At 47.7% G+C, this 17,713-nt stretch overlaps 1 protein-coding gene and 1 pseudogene across 1 annotated transcript in view; both read right to left on the bottom strand.

Moving 5' to 3' along the window:
* Nucleotides 1-549, bottom strand: part of LOC119298533 (transcription factor GHD7-like) — a 2,158-nt gene extending 1,609 nt beyond the window's left edge. Inside the window, exon 1 of the mRNA XM_037575895.1 lies at nt 92-549. Within this exon, the coding sequence (XP_037431792.1) occupies nt 92-415 (324 nt within the window). The 5' untranslated portion in view covers nt 416-549. The remainder of the gene's footprint in view (nt 1-91) is intronic.
* A 14,404-nt stretch (nt 550-14,953) lies between these two features.
* Nucleotides 14,954-17,208, bottom strand: LOC119298534 (annotated as a pseudogene).
* Nucleotides 17,209-17,713: the final 505 nt, after the last annotated feature.

A 17,713-nucleotide genomic window follows, 5' to 3' on the forward strand; every position in this document is an offset into this window, starting at 1 on the left:
TAGATGGAGATTACGTAAAAGGGAACTTTTGTTAGAAGGAGGCCCAAGCGATCGGCAAGAGCTGGAACAATTAAGCAGTAGTACTACTCACGATGGTGGTTCTTGGCCGTGCCTGTGGCTGCAGCAGGTGAGCCATGTTTTGGCCGCCTGCGTCTACCTCCAGCGTGAGCCTGCTGCTGTTCCCTGCAGCTGCTGTTTCATGAAACGGTGTGGTCCATGATCTGCAGTGGTGGCAATTGGCTGACGGTGGCGGTGGCGGTGGGTAGTCCGCCGCCGCGTCGTGGTGGTGGTGGTGGTGGCCTTGGGTGAAGAACTGGTACTCGCGCAGCCGGTGTTGTTCCTGATGCTGAAGAACGGGCGAGATCATGTGGTGCGGGCAGTCGCTTGCGCCGCACAAACCGCATGACATGGGCATACTGCAGCTAGCTCCTACGTTTGCTTGCTTGCTTGTTTGTTTCTGGTGTGGTTTGGTGCGTGGAGGGGGAGAGATGTCGAGGAAGAAGAAGAGACAACGACGAGTACTAACTACTAAGGCACCTTGAAATAGCTAGGGTTGTGTTGTGTCTCTCCCTCCTCCACTGCACTGCATGTATGCAGCAGTGAGCTGCAGACCAGGCAAAAGACTCGATCTGAGAATTAGCAAAAGATGATGGATCAAATCAAATAGGCCCAACTAATGAGTGCGTCGGAATAGATACTACCCCTCGATTCATTTTTTATTTCTTTCTTTCTTACGCGGAGGAGCTGGAGCCATGCACACCTTGCTTGCCGGGAATCTCCCACATGATCTTATGTCCACGCAAGGCCACTGCTAGATATTTGTAGCTTTTTTGGTCACTGTCAAACAAAAAGGAGATGCTAACACAAAGGTCCGAGGGAGACAAACACAACACAATGGAAACCATGGCAATACTAAACAGAAAAGTACAAGTTGTGGAACATTTAGTGGTGTAGTGTTGGTCCTATATGACTTTAGCATTGTCAATATGTCAGTTTTTTTTAGTTTGGACAGACACTTGGTATTGCAAAGGCCGCGTGTTGCTCATCATGCTCTGTATCCATTTGACGCTACATTTTAAGTTAACAAAAACACTCTTCATCATAAAAATAGTAATGTGATGGGTGTTGAACTTTTTTTTTTGGCAAAGAGGCTTAAAACCATATATTAAGAATCATAGGACCTTACAAATACACCCATATACAAAGAAAAATTACAATCAAAACTTTAGGGGTGCCGAAGTCTTCTTCGTCATGCATACATCGGCGGCGCACTATGAAAGCTCGGTGCTGTCTTTGGGTCTCCGCCTTGATGTAGCAAACCTTTTTTGAAACCCAGGAGCTTGCAGAGGCAACGAGTAGGAACTCGTCGACGCAGACCAAGAGACGTCGGCGAGACTGTGATCCGCAAAGGAAACCGCCACCCCAGAGAAGAGAACGTCGATAAGGACTTGTAGAAACTCTGAAGATCACGAAAGCTGGCCGAATTCGGGCGAATCCATGGGAAACCTAAACCGACCGGATCCCAGAAGACCCATCGACGGAGACACAAAAACACACACCCTCCATCGGTGGTGAGCACATCGGCAGGGGGCAGGATGGGGACAACATTTCTTTCAACAGGGGGGAGCATAGCCGGCACGCCATACCTAACAAAACACGAAGACAGCATAAAGAATAACAACAACAACAACAACAACAAAGCCTTTAGTCCCAAACAAGTTGGGGTAGGCTAGAGGTGAAACCCATAAGATCTCGCAACCAATTCATGGCTCTGGCACATGGATAGCAAGCTTCCACGCACCCCTGTCCATAGCTAGCTCTTTGGTGATACTCCAATCCTTCAGGTCTCTCTTAACGGACTCCTCCCATGTCAAATTCGGTCTACCCCGCCCTCTCTTGACATTATCCGCACGCTTTAGCCGTCCGCTATGCACTGGAGCTTCTGGAGGCCTGCGCTGAATATGCCCAAACCATCTCAGACGATGTTGGACAAGCTTCTCCTCAATTGGTGCTACCCCAACTCTATCTCGTATATCATCATTCCGGACTCGATCCTTCCTCGTGTGGCCACACATCCATCTCAACATACGCATCTCCGCCACACCTAACTGTTGAACATGTCGCCTTTTAGTCTGCCAACACTCCGCGCCATACAACATTGCGGGTCGAACCGCCATCCTGTAGAACTTGCCTTTTAGCTTTTGTGGCACTCTCTTATCACAGAGAATGCCAGAAGCTTGGCGCCACTTCATCCATCTGGCTTTGATTCGATGATTCACATCTTCATCAATACCCCCATCCTCCTGCAACATTGACCCCAAATACCGAAAGGTGTCCTTCCGAGGTACCACCTGGCCATCAAGGCTAACCTCCTCCTCCTCACACCTAGTAGTACTAAAACCGCACATCATGTACTCGGTTTTAGTTCTACTAAGCCTAAACCCTTTCGATTCCAAGGTTTGTCTCCATAACTCTAACTTCCTATTTACCCCCGTCCGACTATCGTCAACTAGCACCACATCATCCGCAAAGAGCATACACCATGGGATATCTCCTTGTATATCCCTTGTGACCTCATCCATCACCAATGCAAAAAGATAAGGGCTCAAAGCTGACCCCTGATGCAGTCCTATCTTAATCGGGAAGTCATCAGTGTCGACATCACTTGTTCGAACACTTGTCACAACATTATCGTACATGTCCTTGATGAGGGTAATGTATTTTGCTGGGACTTTGTGTTTCTCCAAGTCCCACCACATGACATTTCGCGGTATCTTATCATAGGCCTTCTCCAAGTCAATGAACACCATATGCAAGTCCTTCTTTTGCTCCCTATATCTCTCCATAAGTTGTCGTACCAAGAAAATGGCTTCCATGATCGACCTCCCAGGCATGAAACCAAACTGATTTTTGGTCACGCTTGTCATTCTTCTTAAGCGGTGCTCAATGACTCTCTCCCATAGCTTCATTATATGGCTTATCAGCTTAATTCCACGGTAATTAGTACAACTCTGAACATCCCCCTTGTTCTTGAAGATTGGTACTAATATACTCCGTCTCTATTCTTCTGGCATCTTGTTTGCCCGAAAAATGAGGTTGAAAAGCTTGGTTAGCCATACTATTGCTATGTCCCCGAGACCTTTCCACACCTCAATGGGGATACAATCAAGGCCCATCGCCTTGCCTCCTTTCATCCTTTTTAAAGCCTCCTTCACCTCAGACTCCTGGATTCTCCGCACAAACCGCATGCTGATCTCATCAAAGGAGTCGTCTAGTTCAATGGTAGAACTCTCGTTCTCCCCATTGAACAGCTTGTCGAAGTACTCCCGCCATCTATGCTTAATCTCCTCATCCTTCACCAAGAGTTGGCCTGCTCCGTCCTTGATGCATTTGACTTGGCCAATGTCCCTCGTCTTCCTCTCTCGGATCTTGGCCATCTTATAGATGTCCCTTTCACCTTCCTTCGTGCCTAACCATTGGTAGAGGTCCTCATATGCCCGACCCCTTGCTTCACCAACAGCTCGCTTTGCGGCCTTCTTCGCCATCTTGTACTTCTCTATGTTGTCTGCACTCCTATCCAGGTATAGGCGTCTGAAGCAATCTTTCTTCTCTTTAATCGCCTTCTGGACGTCATCATTTCACCACCAGGTATCCTTATCTTTGCTTCTCCTTCCCCTGGACACTCCAAACTCCTCCGAGGCCACCTTACGAATGCAAGTCACCATCTTCATCCACACATTGTCCGCATCCCTTCCTTCCTCCCAAGGGCCCTCCTTAATGACCCTCTCCTTGAACACCTGAGCTACCTCCCCCTTGAGCTTCCACCACTTCGTTCTAGCGACTTTGGCACGCTTATCCCGCTGGACACGAATCCGAAAGCGGAAGTCAGCAACCACCAGCTTATGCTGGGGTACAACACTCTCTCCAGGTATCACCTTACAGTCTAGGCACGCACGCCTATCTTCTCTTCTCGAGAGGATGAAATCAATCTGGCTAGAGTGTTGGCCACTACTAAAAGTCACCAGATGTGATTCTCTCTTTCTAAAGAGGGTGTTAGCTACAATCATGTTGTAGGCTAGAGCAAAGCTTAAGACATCTTCTCCTTCTTGATTCCTGATGCCATGGCCAAAGCCCCCATGCGCCCCTTCAAAACCTGTGTTAGATGTACCCACGTGGCCATTGAGGTCTCCTCCTATGAAGAGCTTCTCACCAATCGGTACACTCCTAACCATGTCTTACAGGCCTTCCCAGAACTCCCTCTTGGTGTTCTCATTGTGGCCTACTTGCGGGGCATACGCGCTGATAACATTGAGAACCAAGTTCTCAACTACCAGCTTGACCAAGATAATCCGATCCCCACGTCTCTTGACGTCTACCACTCCATACTTGAGGCTCTTGTTGATCAAGATGCCTACGCCATTTCTGTTTGCAGCCGTCCCCGTGTACCACAGTTTGAAGCCGGTATCCTCCACCTCCTTCGCCTTCTGTCCTTTCCATTTGGTTTCTTGGACGCAAAGAATATCAACACCTCTCCTCACCGCTGCATCAACTAGCTTCCGAAGACAGCATAAAGAATGCATGAGACAAATTTATCACGCTATTGTACGCCAAGTCTGGACCTGAGATCGAACTCGCCACCCTTCAGGGCCATGCACCCACATCATCTTCTCCGATGGCCTAGCCAAGCTGCGCCACCGTAGAAGCTCACCGTGTTGGATTGGTTCGGCGGCCGCCGGATTCACAAATGCCGCTGTTGAACACTCCCTGATGGAAACCTCCACTCGAGCCCTCATCTCCTTGTCAAGCTACAACAACCCCCCAAGACCTTCAAAACTTCCCCAGTAAGCTGCTCCTGAACCCGCGTGGCGGCGAAAAAGGAAGGCGATGGGAAAGGCGGCTAGGCTTTTTCAATTGTGTGAGCCTCCCCTCGTAACAAAGCGTTACGTATGGGCGTGGAAATTAATTTAGCTGTAAAATGAGAACCAACAAAAGTTCACCACGCAAAATATATAGTTGAGGGTTCGAAAATATACTGGTTTCATAATTAAACCAGACGAAGACATTAACCAGTCAACTTGATCATGTTTGCTATCTTGCACGCACATCGGTGACATGGAACCATATATGTATTTGGATGGCCATTGGCAAGCATATATCTCGATCGATCCCTTGTCTGTGCGACCAACTCTGATCCACAAATCGAGGTATCACCGGCAGCGGAGTCGTTTTCAAGATCTATCTATTGTGTACATGTGGAGCACATGAAAAGGAGCAAAAATCAAGAACGAAGCAACCATTAGCTAGCACATTTCAATCCAGATACACATGTGGTCGATCTTTGTGGCCAGTGAAAAGCCCAAGAAGCAGCGGGAGAGTCTGGAGCCATGGAGCGTTGGAATCCGCCGCCTTTTCCTCCTTTGCATAAAGCAGGGCCAGACGGTCCACACAATCCTGAGCTCGCAGGAGTAGCCCGCGTGGGCGACCTCATCAGCACCACACCCTGCGGACTATGTTGGAAATTCGCTCAATTGTTGGAACTTTGCCCACAAGATCGATCACATCAGAATAACACGAACGCACATGCACAAAAACTGATAGCCAAAGGTGCGTCTCGCACCTTCTAATTCCTCTTTTTATTGCTTTTCTGTTTTCTCTAGGTTTTATTCTCACGGTTACAAATCTCACGCACACACCATGTATATATAGGTGCAGGACCTAGCTCAGGCCACTGACGCAGGCTTCTTTTTCCTAATCTATACGGACTAGTACAACTACCATACTGGGACACGACCAAGCTAATTCCAATTCCAATCGGTCTCAACTTTCCTAATCTACTAGCACACGTAGACTACTAGCACAAAGACATGGTACACTTTCCTAACTAATCACCGGCAAGCCTGATTACGCTTCCAATTCTTTCAAAACTCAACTAGTAAAGCTCACGCACGTTTAATTATTTGGATTATCCAACATTCACCCCCTAATCTAAATATCTCTTTATCTAACTCTTTATTTGACGAGACACGCAGACGATCACCTCTTCATCTTGTCCCGTCGATTGCCTCCGGTGACGCGACTTACCAGACCACAACTTCTCTTTTCTTGCAATGATGACCACCACATCATCACCGTCATACTTTTGTGCCGACTTGAAAACTGAAACCAACGATTACCCGGACTACCAGCCACGCTGCCGCATCTTAGCGTGCTACATGCAGACTAAACGCATAGCCTCATGCAGGAACTCAACTTAACCGGTCCGCGTCCATCTTCACGTTGATCTTCATCTTCGCATCGGTTTCTTGCACATGGGGAGAGACATCTATTCACCCATCACATCTTTTTCCTTTGTCGTTGGTGACACAACTTACCAAATAACACCTCCTATCCAACAGCAACACAACTCGTCATATACGTGCAACTCATCTCCATCGTATATGAATTCGCTGGAACTCCACCACCACGAACGGAAACGCAAGGCACGAATTCCTTTTTCCGCCTGCTCTTCCTTGCAATTCTCCTCCGCCAGTGACGCATCTCAACCGCAGCAGAAGACTCACACACCCGAGCTCTTGGACGCACCCTACAAGAACTCATGTGCACACCTTGATGACGGCTCGCAACTTCGCCATCTCCATCTTGCACCCTCCAACGTTGATCTCGATGATTTCCTCGGTGTCGTAACTTCGGCACCTCCATAACCATCAATGATCACCAACGCCTTGGAGACGACAGCCCTGTCGCCCTCCTCCAGATAGTTCCGTCGAATGACATCACCCATCGCCTCGCGCTTGTGACAGCACCCTCACTGCCTTCTTGCCGTCACTCCACCGAGCAAAGATCACCCGATCCTCCTCGTACGTCACTCCTCGAACGAACATTGCCTTCTCCTCCTCGTCGCTGCACCACCCAGTGACCATATCGTCCGCGCGTCGTTGTCGCTACACCAGCGACTGTATCGCCCGCCCCGAGGCGCTAGCAAGGTCGCCACCCCGGGGCAAGCGCGGCTTCACACGAACCTTGCTCTAATACCAATTGTTGGAACTTTGCTCACAAGATCGATCACATCAGAATAACACGAACGCACGTGCACAAGAACTGATAGCCAAAGGTGCGTCTCGCACCTTCTAATTCCTCTCTTTATTGCTTTTCTGTTTTCTCTAGGTTTTATTCTCACGGTTACAAATCTCACGCACACACCATGTATATATAGGTGCAGGACCTAGCTCAGGCCACTGACGCAGACTTCTTTTTCCTAATCTATACGGACTAGTACTACTACCATACTGGGACACGACCAAGCTAATTCCAATTCCAATCGGTCTCAACTTCCCTAATCTACTAGCACACGTAGACTACTAGCACAAAGACATGGTACACTTTCCTAACTAATCACCGGCAAGCCTGATTACGCTTCCAATTCTTTCAAAACTCAACTAGTAAAGCTCACGCACGTTTAATTATTTGGATTATCCAACAGGCTACCACACAGATCTATGCATCTAAGAGCATCTCCAGCCGTGTCTTCAGGGAGGTCTTTCCAGGCGATTTTTTCGCGCCGGTGTCGAAAAAACGGCTCAGTCGCGTCCTCAGGAGTCCGATTTTCGTCGGTCTGGGCCGAAATCAGCGTCGGCGGATCCAGACTGAACCCGGCGCACTGGGGGGCGCCCGGGGACGCCGGGGCGAGCGGTTTTGTCGCGAAAAAACCGCGGGCCAGCCGCGTCAGCGACACCGCGCCTCGTCCTCCCCCAACGCCTCGGTTTCCCGCGCGGGGAATCAATGGCAAGGCTGCCGCCGGTCAGCCTTACCATTGATTCCTCACGGGCAGCGCGTCACGGGACGGCGCGCCGACGCCTCCCCCCTCGCACGCGTACACACGGGCGCGGCGCGGCTATATAAGCTGGTGGCCTCGCTCGCCTGTGGCCACACCAGCCCCGCCCTCGCCGCCGAGCTTTACCTCTCCCGAGCGCCACCGTCGAGTCCTTCCTCTCCCTCTCCCTCTCACGTGAGCCGCCGCCAGCCCCTCCCTCTCCCTCCCCCTCCCCCTCTCCTGATGGCCGAGCGTTTCCCCGGAGACGAGGCGGTGGCCAACGGCTTCGGCCGCCGCACTCTCCACGAACAGGAGTCGTGGCTCCTGTTCCAGCGAACATCCCGGCGCCACCGGACATGCGCGCCGGGCCGACGGGCTGGAAGCTCAGCAACGGGGGAGTGCCCATTCCCCCGTTGCCCGACGCCGTGGCTAAACCCTCCTACTTCGCCGACGAGGTCGAGGTCGTGCGCGCCTCCCTCACCGACGCCCAGCTCTCCCTCCCCCAGTACGCCGCCAACAACCACGCGGCTTGGGCGGCGTACTTCCAACGCCGTCAGCAGCAGCGGCTGGCGTCCACCAACGGCGCGGCGGTGGTCGGCGGCATGAAGAACAGTGAGGGGCGCCTCCTGTGGTGGGGTGTCCCCGACCGCACACTCGAGGGCGTGCTCACGCACCTCGAGGGCGGCAACAACCGGCCATTGGCGTACCCCCCGGCGAGGGCGGCCGCCGCGGCGCACCGCCGACGCGACGGGCCATGGGCGCCAAGGAGGTTCGGCTCCTCCTCCTTTTCCTCCTCGCGCTCTTCCTCGCACTCCTCCGGCACTCCGGCGCTGCTCGGCGTCAAGGCCGAGCCCGCGTCGGAGATGCTGCTTGGCCGGCGCACTCGCAGGGCCGGCATCGTCATCGACGACGGAGGCCGGCGCGCCTCCTCGTTGGCTTCTCCTCCACGCTTCGTCAAGTCAAAGACGGAGCCGGGGCTCGCGCCGGTGAAGGCGGAGCCGGGTCTCCCCGCCGTGAAGACAGAGAACGGCGAGGTCGAGCTCGACGAGGACGCGGCCCTTGAATGGGCACGCAATGACTACCTGAAGATGGCGAGGGAGCGCCAGTGCGCCGCCCTGAGGCACTTCGCGGAGCGCCGTCGGGGCCGCGACGAAGGAGGAGTCGTCATCATCGCGGACAGCGACGACGACGAGGACGCACCGCCGCCGCCGCCATCAGTCCGCCATGGCGACGCCGGGTCCAGCAGGGGTGCCCGCGTCAAGGAGGAGAAGGCCGACGATAACGACGGCGACTACTCGGCGTTCAGCCAGTTTCTTTTTCAGATTAGTTTATATATTTGCTATGTAATGAAAATTCGCGAACTTTGTCCAAATATATGCCCAAGTTGAACGAAATTTGTCGTGTTTAGCCGTACTTCGCCGAACTTTGCCGAAATTTGTTATATACTTTTATTTTTTAAACGCGTCTGGGGGCGGCCCTGGGACCGGCGGCTGGGGACCAACTCGCCCCCAGGCTGATTTTTTGCGCCGGCTCACCCCCAGACGGCGATTTTAGGCGCCCCCTGAGGGGCCAACGGCTGGAGATGCTCTAAGCTATCTCGGACCACCACACAGGCGATTCATCTTCTTCTGCCCTGAAGTAGAAACAAAGGCTATGCTACAAAAAGAAAGAAAAGCCAAGTATTCTTTGTTCTGGTGTGTATATGTATAGATGCAGGCCAGCAAGTTCATGTGAACTAGCTAGGTAGAGAATATTTTTGTCATCTGATGGCGTGATGCAGACTGCCACACACACAGCACAATCCATTACATGTTTGATCTTTTAGGACTGGCTAGCTAGCTACATATCACACACATTATGCATTGACTTCTCTCATCCTAGCTAGCTATCGACAAGATCGGTCATGATAATCACACAGAAAAAAGTATACATATAGTACATAGGTAATTACTTTTGGTGAAAAAAATGAAATGTAAAACATGCAGGCATATAGATGACATGCATGTAGATGTCCGTATACGATATGAAACATTAACCGGAGTAGATGAAATGTAAAACATGCAGGCATATAGATGACGTGCATGTAGATGAAATTGACCGTTAATGTTTTCGTCCGGTTAATGTTTTCATCTATTTACAACCGTATGATGTCCGTATTAAAATCTCTAAAAAGGCTTATACTTAAAAACGGAGGGAGTACAATCTAGCGAAAGGCGCAAGATGCAGCAGGACAGTCTGGACTCTGGAGCCATGGAGCGCGCCACCTTTTTCTTCTTGGCGTACAGCAGAGTGAGGCGGTCCACACAATCCTGAGCTCGCCGGAGCACCGCGCGTAGGCGAGCTAACCAGCACCACGCCTTGCAGCCTCAGGGATCGATCCATGCATCTAAGCTAGCTCCGGCCACCACACAGACTACTCATCTCTTCTGGCCTGAAATGGGAGGAAAAGATATGCTACGAAAAGAAAGAAAAGTGGAGTATTCTTTATTCTGATGGATGGATACATGTATGGATGCCGGCCGGCAAGTTCATATGATGCAGACTACGACAAGCAACACAGTCCACATTTAGGTCACATGCACTATTGGATACGTGGGTCTGGTTCATGTCAAAATGGTTATGGTGGCTCAAATCCCCACTTAAATTTAAAGTGTTCCCCTGGTTTCTATGTCGGTGGCTCAAATCATTGCTTAAAATTAAAGTGTTCCCTTGCTTTCTATGCAAGGGATAGATAAGTTTTCAAAAAAAACTATACACCACCGAAAATGCCAAACGGAGACCGAGCTCCATGAAAGCCTTTATTTGAAAACTTCAAAATTCAATTTTTTTAGTTTCAAAAAATTCTGAAAATAAATACACATATACCTAGATACATAATGCATATGTGTGCAAATTTCCAGATCGAAATACATTAAAATGTGATCTACACAAAAAAGACAAATCTGGGGCTTTTTAAAATATGTATTGTTCATCTTTAAAGTCCCTGATTTTGTTTTTTCTTGTGCAGCTCGCGGTTCAAGGTATTTCATCCTGAAATTTTTCACACATACACTTTACATCCATGCATACATGTATAAAAAATTTCAGAATTTTTTGAAACTAAAATTTATGAATTTTGAAATTTTCAAAATAAAAGGCTTCATGAAGCTCGGTCCCCGAAATGCCCTACTCTTACACCACTCACTATCTACCTTGGTGGGTGAGATCTTAGAACTGAGTCCTATAAACAGGAAGAGAGGAAGTAGGATCTTAACATCGGCGATGCCGCTGCTGAAATATTGTGAACATTTACACCCCATAATAGTATAATTTATTCCAAAGATTATCATAATCTCAACAAATAGTCCTAAAATAGCATATTAATCCATTAGGTAACTAGCGTTAAGCCAGTAGTAAATTTTACTTTGCATTCACCCATGGCACTCCTAGATCCACATATGAATTATGGAACAAATAATTAATATAATTACTTTCATCGAGCATTGTGTTAGAATAAATTCGAGGCACATCGTCGATCATCCGAGGACCAAGCAATAACACGAGCGCAACACCGAGATTTCTTAATAAGGTTCACCGATATGGCTACATTCCCGGGACCTGACTAGGGGCGCTCCTCCCATGACATCGTCACAATACCGCACACTGGCCACCTGGGCGCCGGCACACCCCGCCGGCTCCCCCTACGTGTTTGTGCTATTATGTTGGCATAGGTTACATCATGTGTCTTCCCCCGATATATATGAGAGGCCTAGGATACCAGTGTCCTACTAGGACACAACTCCTACTCTGTCTACATATAGTCCAAAACCAAATCCAACTGTAACCTACCTTGTACGAGAATATTCGACACAACTCTAACAAATTCCACCTTGGCGAATATTGTTCACCACCTTGAATGCATCCATGCGTCGAACCTACATGTACATTGGACTTGAGATATGCCATGAGCATCGCTGCTACTCCCAGACTTCATGTGACTCCATCTGCAACTATAGTCCCTTCTCGTCTTCTTCACCAAAATTAAGTTTCTCATTACTCTACTTTGTGCTCTCAACTTCCGGAGAATTCGTTCAACGCCATCACACACCGATCATTTTTGCGTGAAAGTGTACAACTCACATATTGGATGCCACATATAAGAGTTAACTGAACTCAACATCACTGCTCTTTCTTGACCATCTTTCTGAAACTTGAAGGAATCTCACCGTCGCCCTGTGTCACCTTGAGTCAAATTCGCAGTTGTTTAATCCTTATCTCGGGTAGTCTTTGACATGTCCCACGGCTATAGCACTCTGTCTTCTTCTGTACTTGTCATCTGCACTTTGCCATGTGCACTGAACACCACAGAATATACGGTCATGTACTCTCTTAACTTTTGACAATTTCAGACTTTTCGTCACTTTCTCAGATTCTCCATGGTCAACTCATGTCCATCAACCGACACTGATAGACCCAGTCACCAACTTGAATCTGGTACTCGTCAACACTGCTTCAGCACCCCCTACACAATTTGTTTGACCATCGATGCCTTGGCATGTCATTGTGTCCCGTGCTTACCGCACGCCTCGCCGTTATCACTGCGTCGAGCCTCTGTTGTCCTGGTCGAGTCTCCCAAGGTTGCGAACCCACATCACTCAACCCCCACTGCAGAGAACCACCGGTCATCACCGATCGATGCCGAGTATCACGCCTCCATCAGACCACTGGGCCCCAGTCCGATCCACGTGTCTCTCGCTTTCCCCGCTGAAATAGGCTTCGACTCTCCATGCATTTACGCTGTAGCCCCTCCATTAGCACAGAATGAAGTCGTCCATCAGACTCCAGCTCCACCTTCAACATGACTTCATGTAGTTGCGCCATGCTACCCTGCGCCCTCTCGACTTCAAGCTCTCTCATGTGTGCACCATCTTGAATCAACCCCGCGCCATAGTCTGTCGAAGCCGCACAAGCCCTCAGGCCTGCACCACGTGTTTCCATGCCCAGAAGTTGGCCACCATCTTCTGAAATCACCGCCATCTTCTGCTTTGACCAACCTCCATGCCAGTCCATTAGACAATCCAGTCCAAGCCAGCCATGTATGTTCGACTGCAACCATGCTCCACCCTGCGCCGTGTCCGCCCCGCACATCTCCGTGCATTGCTTGACGCCCTGTATATGCATGATCCTGCCACGACAAGCTCCAGACTCTTGCTTCAAGCCTTATCGCACGTTGTCGTCCTTGCCTTGTCTCTACCCTTGGTAATGTTCTCAACTTGCTTCTTTTTTTTGACCCGTCAACTTGCTTCTTGGTACAGTCTTTAAGCACATCAACAAACAGACTTTTATATGCAACACCGCTTCTCCAAGAACCAGCCAAACTTGCCCGTGAAATCTCGTCTCTTTGTGCTCACACCAGCAGCATCAATAGGTCATTCCTTGAGCCAACCACGTACCAAACAGCCTCTGCCAAGTGCCACATCGCAGACCGCATCTGCTTGTGTGGCTGCCGCACACGCGCTCCTATCTACTAGCAGCCGCGTGCTTTACCAGGCCAGTCACCCGCACTTGGGCCCTGCTTGGCCTGCGCGTCCCCGCAGCTTGCTCGGCCTGCTGCCTCTGCCAAACCGATCCAGCTTTAACTGCTTTTGATCTTTCCGCTGACCTTCAATCGGACAACTTCGATCTCACCGCAGGCACCTGGCAAACCCTCGCAGCGCCTCCGTCGATTGAACACGACCTCCTCTGAATTAACAATCGCAACCTCGAACAACCTAGCTCATGGTACCACTTGTTACGCAATTTCGGGCCCGCTAACACTAGCGTTTCCGACCCACATGCGTCAACCAGGCTCAACCAGAGAGCAACACCGAATTATGGGAGGCCTTGGGCCCTCTCCCTCCAAAGGACTAGCCTGTTAATTAGGAGGGGACACCCCTGCCCTTATAAATCGTGTTATGTCTCCCCCCACATCTGATGTGGGACTAAACCCAACACATTGGACTGAATAAATCGCATGCCAATTAGTATTTGGCAACCTATTGGATCATGGCAGTCAACAATAGCTTCCCCTTATCTTGGACAGACATTGTTATCTTGTCTAGCTCATTGGGTTCGCACCAGCTTGAGGTTCGAGGCTGCCACCCATGCCGTATTCCAAGCTTCATCTATTTGTGTATGTATGTGTGCATAGCGTTGTCACCTTTGTCATTGGTAGTTTGTCCATCGTTTGATCAATCATGTGTATGTATGTGTGCATAGCGTTGTCACCTTTGTCATTGGGTTATAGATGAAGCTTGGGATGGATAAACTAATTAAAACTTAGTACATCCAACAAACTAATTAAATACACATGATTGATCAAACGATGGACAAACTAATTAATACTTACCTCATAGATGAAGGATCACTTCAATAAGTACTCCCTCCGTTTCTTTTTAGTTCGCATATAAGGTTTGGTCAAAATCAAGCTTTGTAGAGTTTGACTAACTTTATATTAAAAAATATAAACATTCACAATATGAAATCAATATTATCAGATGGATCATGAAATGTATGTTCATACTATATAGTTTTAGTATTGTAGATGTTCATATTTTTTTTATATAAATTTGGTCAAACTTTGTGCAGTTTGACTTTGACCAAATCTTATATGCGGAGTAAAAAGAAACGGAGGGAGTACATCCAACAACATAAGGAACACACAATTTCAATATAATACATGAAGTTCGGATGATGTACAGCTGTAGTGATGTCTTGATAATTTGATATGTTCACAGTTTTCCATGCAACTTCACATATTCTACTCAAGTTCCTCATTCGTACACATTGGAGGTATTTAACCTATGATAAGTCCACAAATTAGTTAGCTGACACATAGCTTTTTAATATACATGTGGTTGCAAGGTTCACCTCATATTTGGTGAATGAAATATAATTTTCTTTCTCAAGATAAGCATTGTACATGTTCGGCAATCGTGATGGTGTACTTTCTCAATCCGTTTTCCACCCCTAGAGAAGTCCTCAAGATAAAATAACAAACTTTATACATAAAAGCCTCATTCGTATTTAATTTTGAGTCGGCGATGACTTAATTCAACTGGTTAATTATTTTTCCAATATGATTGACATAATTCCATATAAATCACAACAACAATCGCACTTGTCACCAATTTTGAGACAATTTTATTACACATCAAAGTAGCTATCCTCTTGAAATTACATGTTTAAATCAACACGTAGTATAACAAGACTTGTTTCAATAAATACATTTTGTTTGATTGATCTGCTGACCATTTTAAATAGTCAAGTCAACATAATGGCTCCAATCGATCAATCACTAACCGACTTATTTTACTTTGAGGAACAACTGCTTCACGGGTGGATCAATCAGAAGGAAATATGTTATCATTTTATCTGGCTTGTGCTATAAATTACCGGAACCATCCGAGGTGAAGTTTACTAGGATCATAGGGCGAAGCTGGAGATGATGGCGACGCCATGGCTTCGGGTACCTTGACAAAGCAGCCGTTGACCCGTGGCCGAAGCTCAGCGTAAGCTTTTTCTGGACTCGTATCTGATTTGCTTGTCATAGCGCCGCCTCTTCCTCTTCTCCCTATACCTCATCACCTTCGCTGCTCTCTCCTGCATTGTGGGATAATGGGCAGGCCCCACCATCATCTCTGTGTCAATAGTCATGATTGCTTCATTGCTAATAGTGTTGGTGAATGCACCTCCGTAAAATGGCACCTGAACATCAAGAGGAAAATAATCATAAGATCGCAGTTATGTACTTTCTTAGGGTAGCAGATACGTACTTGATACTCCCCTGTTTATGAAATATCTAATTGGTCTCTAATTAACTAGAAAATGATCCATTTTCATTCAGAGATACACTTGATTGTAACTATTCTATTTCTGGACAGTGGAAGCTAACAACTCCTCTGGCATTTTTTTTTTCAAAGATGCGCACCGTCCAAAACAATTGGTCTACGAATATACGTTTTAATTAGGTGTATTATGTACATGTGTGTAGCCCTGTACATGTATGTACAGTTTTATGAGTTTTTAAAAGGCGTAACTTCATCAATAATTGTGATCTGGGTCCGTTTGGGGTGAACATGCCATGTTCAAAAGATTGATAGCAAGTAACTAATTAGGCAATTTTCTGATGCAAACTAACTAAACAAGGATCTTCTTTCCATTTTGTATGGGTTTGTTCTTTTTTGGACCCGATCTCGATCAGTTTTATGAACTCGGTAGATCGATCACCCGGCCACTACGCAAGCTATCGTGGGGAGTAGTATCAGTTATATATGAGCTACAGACTTGCAAAACTAGCTCAAGATAAAATTGAAATACTAAATAACAATCAAATTCATAATGACCACATAAAATGAGAAAAAGGGTGCATCGATCCAGTATGTATATTGTCCATTTCACAAAACTTTGTCAATTAATTACCATAAAGTGTGGACTCCAGATAGATATTGACAAGTTGAGAATTGAGCGCATATGTATTGCTTGATCCCATAAAGAGATATGTTATATTATTAAGCTCTAGCTAGCAGCTTGATTAAAGTCTTCCCCCAGCTGTGCCGGTCGAGTTGGTTAGTTATTGAACACAAGTCAAATTTTCAGTATGCATGTATGACTGATTACCTTGTTGTTGGTCAAATAAAATGAAATAAGTTTATATGTATGACTGATGATTTGACAACCCATACAATTCTGCATCAACTAATACAAAACACAAACTCTATATATGCCTCCATAGAAAATTAAAGAATATCAAGATCCATTCCCGCATATCTTTTTCAGGAGAACAATTGAGCAGCGTACATTAACAGAATTATGTGACAGAAATATGAGATGGTTACATGGTGCTATTTTTTTGTAGTGGGTATAGATGGACATAAATTAGGTGGGGATTTTTAAGGAGGAAGCCAGGGACGCATCCATCGGCAAGAGATGAAACAATTAAGCGGTACTACTACTTACGATGTGGGCTCTTGCCGGTGGCTGCACTAGGTGAGCCATGGGTCGGCCGCCTGCGCCCACCTCCAGCGTGAGCCTGCTGCTGTTCCCTGCAGCTGCTGTTTCATGAAATGGTGTGGTCCATGTTCTGCTGTGGTCGAAGTTGGCTGGCGGCAGTGGCACTGGGTGGTGGTGGTGGTGGTTGCCTTGGGCGAAGAACTGGTGCTGACGCAGCTGGTGCTCCTGATGATGGTGATGACGATGATGAATGGGCGAGACCATGAGGCGCGGGCAGTTGTTGGCGCCGCACAAACCGCATGACATGGACATACTGCTAGCTAGCTCCAAGGTTTGCTTGCTTTTTTGTTTTTTCTGCTGTGGTCTGGTGCGTGGAGAAGCCGAGGAGGAGAGATGTCGAGGAAGAAGAAGAGGCAGTTATGAGTACCAGTAACTACCAAGGTACTTGTAGTAGTAGCTAGGGCCGTACTGTGTCTCTCTCACATGCACTGCATATAGGCAGCCGTGAGCTCTCAGGCCAGAAAAAAGATTCGATATGGCAACTATCAAAATATTGCTCAACTAATGAGTGGGTCGGAATAGATATGATCCCTCGATCCATCGTTGATTTCTTTCTTTCTTACGCGGAGGAGCCGGAGCCATGCAGACCTTGCTTGCTGGGAATCCCCCACATGATCTTATGTCCACACAAGGCCACTGGTAGATATTTGTGTAGCTTTTTTTGGTCAGCGTCAAAACAAAAAGGAGATGCTAACACAAAAGTCCGAGGGAGACAAAAACAACAAAATGGAAACCATGCCAATACTAAAATAGAAAAGTACTACCAGCTGTGAAACAATTTTCGTCATGGGGCATCCATGCTATTATCATGGGCATGGAAACTAAACTCTAGAATGAGAACCAGCGAGGACTCTTCTCCCCCAAGCTTAACCG

This window comes from Triticum dicoccoides, chromosome 5A, assembly GCF_002162155.2.
Source record: "Triticum dicoccoides isolate Atlit2015 ecotype Zavitan chromosome 5A, WEW_v2.0, whole genome shotgun sequence".
Lineage (NCBI taxonomy): Eukaryota > Viridiplantae > Streptophyta > Magnoliopsida > Poales > Poaceae > Triticum > Triticum dicoccoides.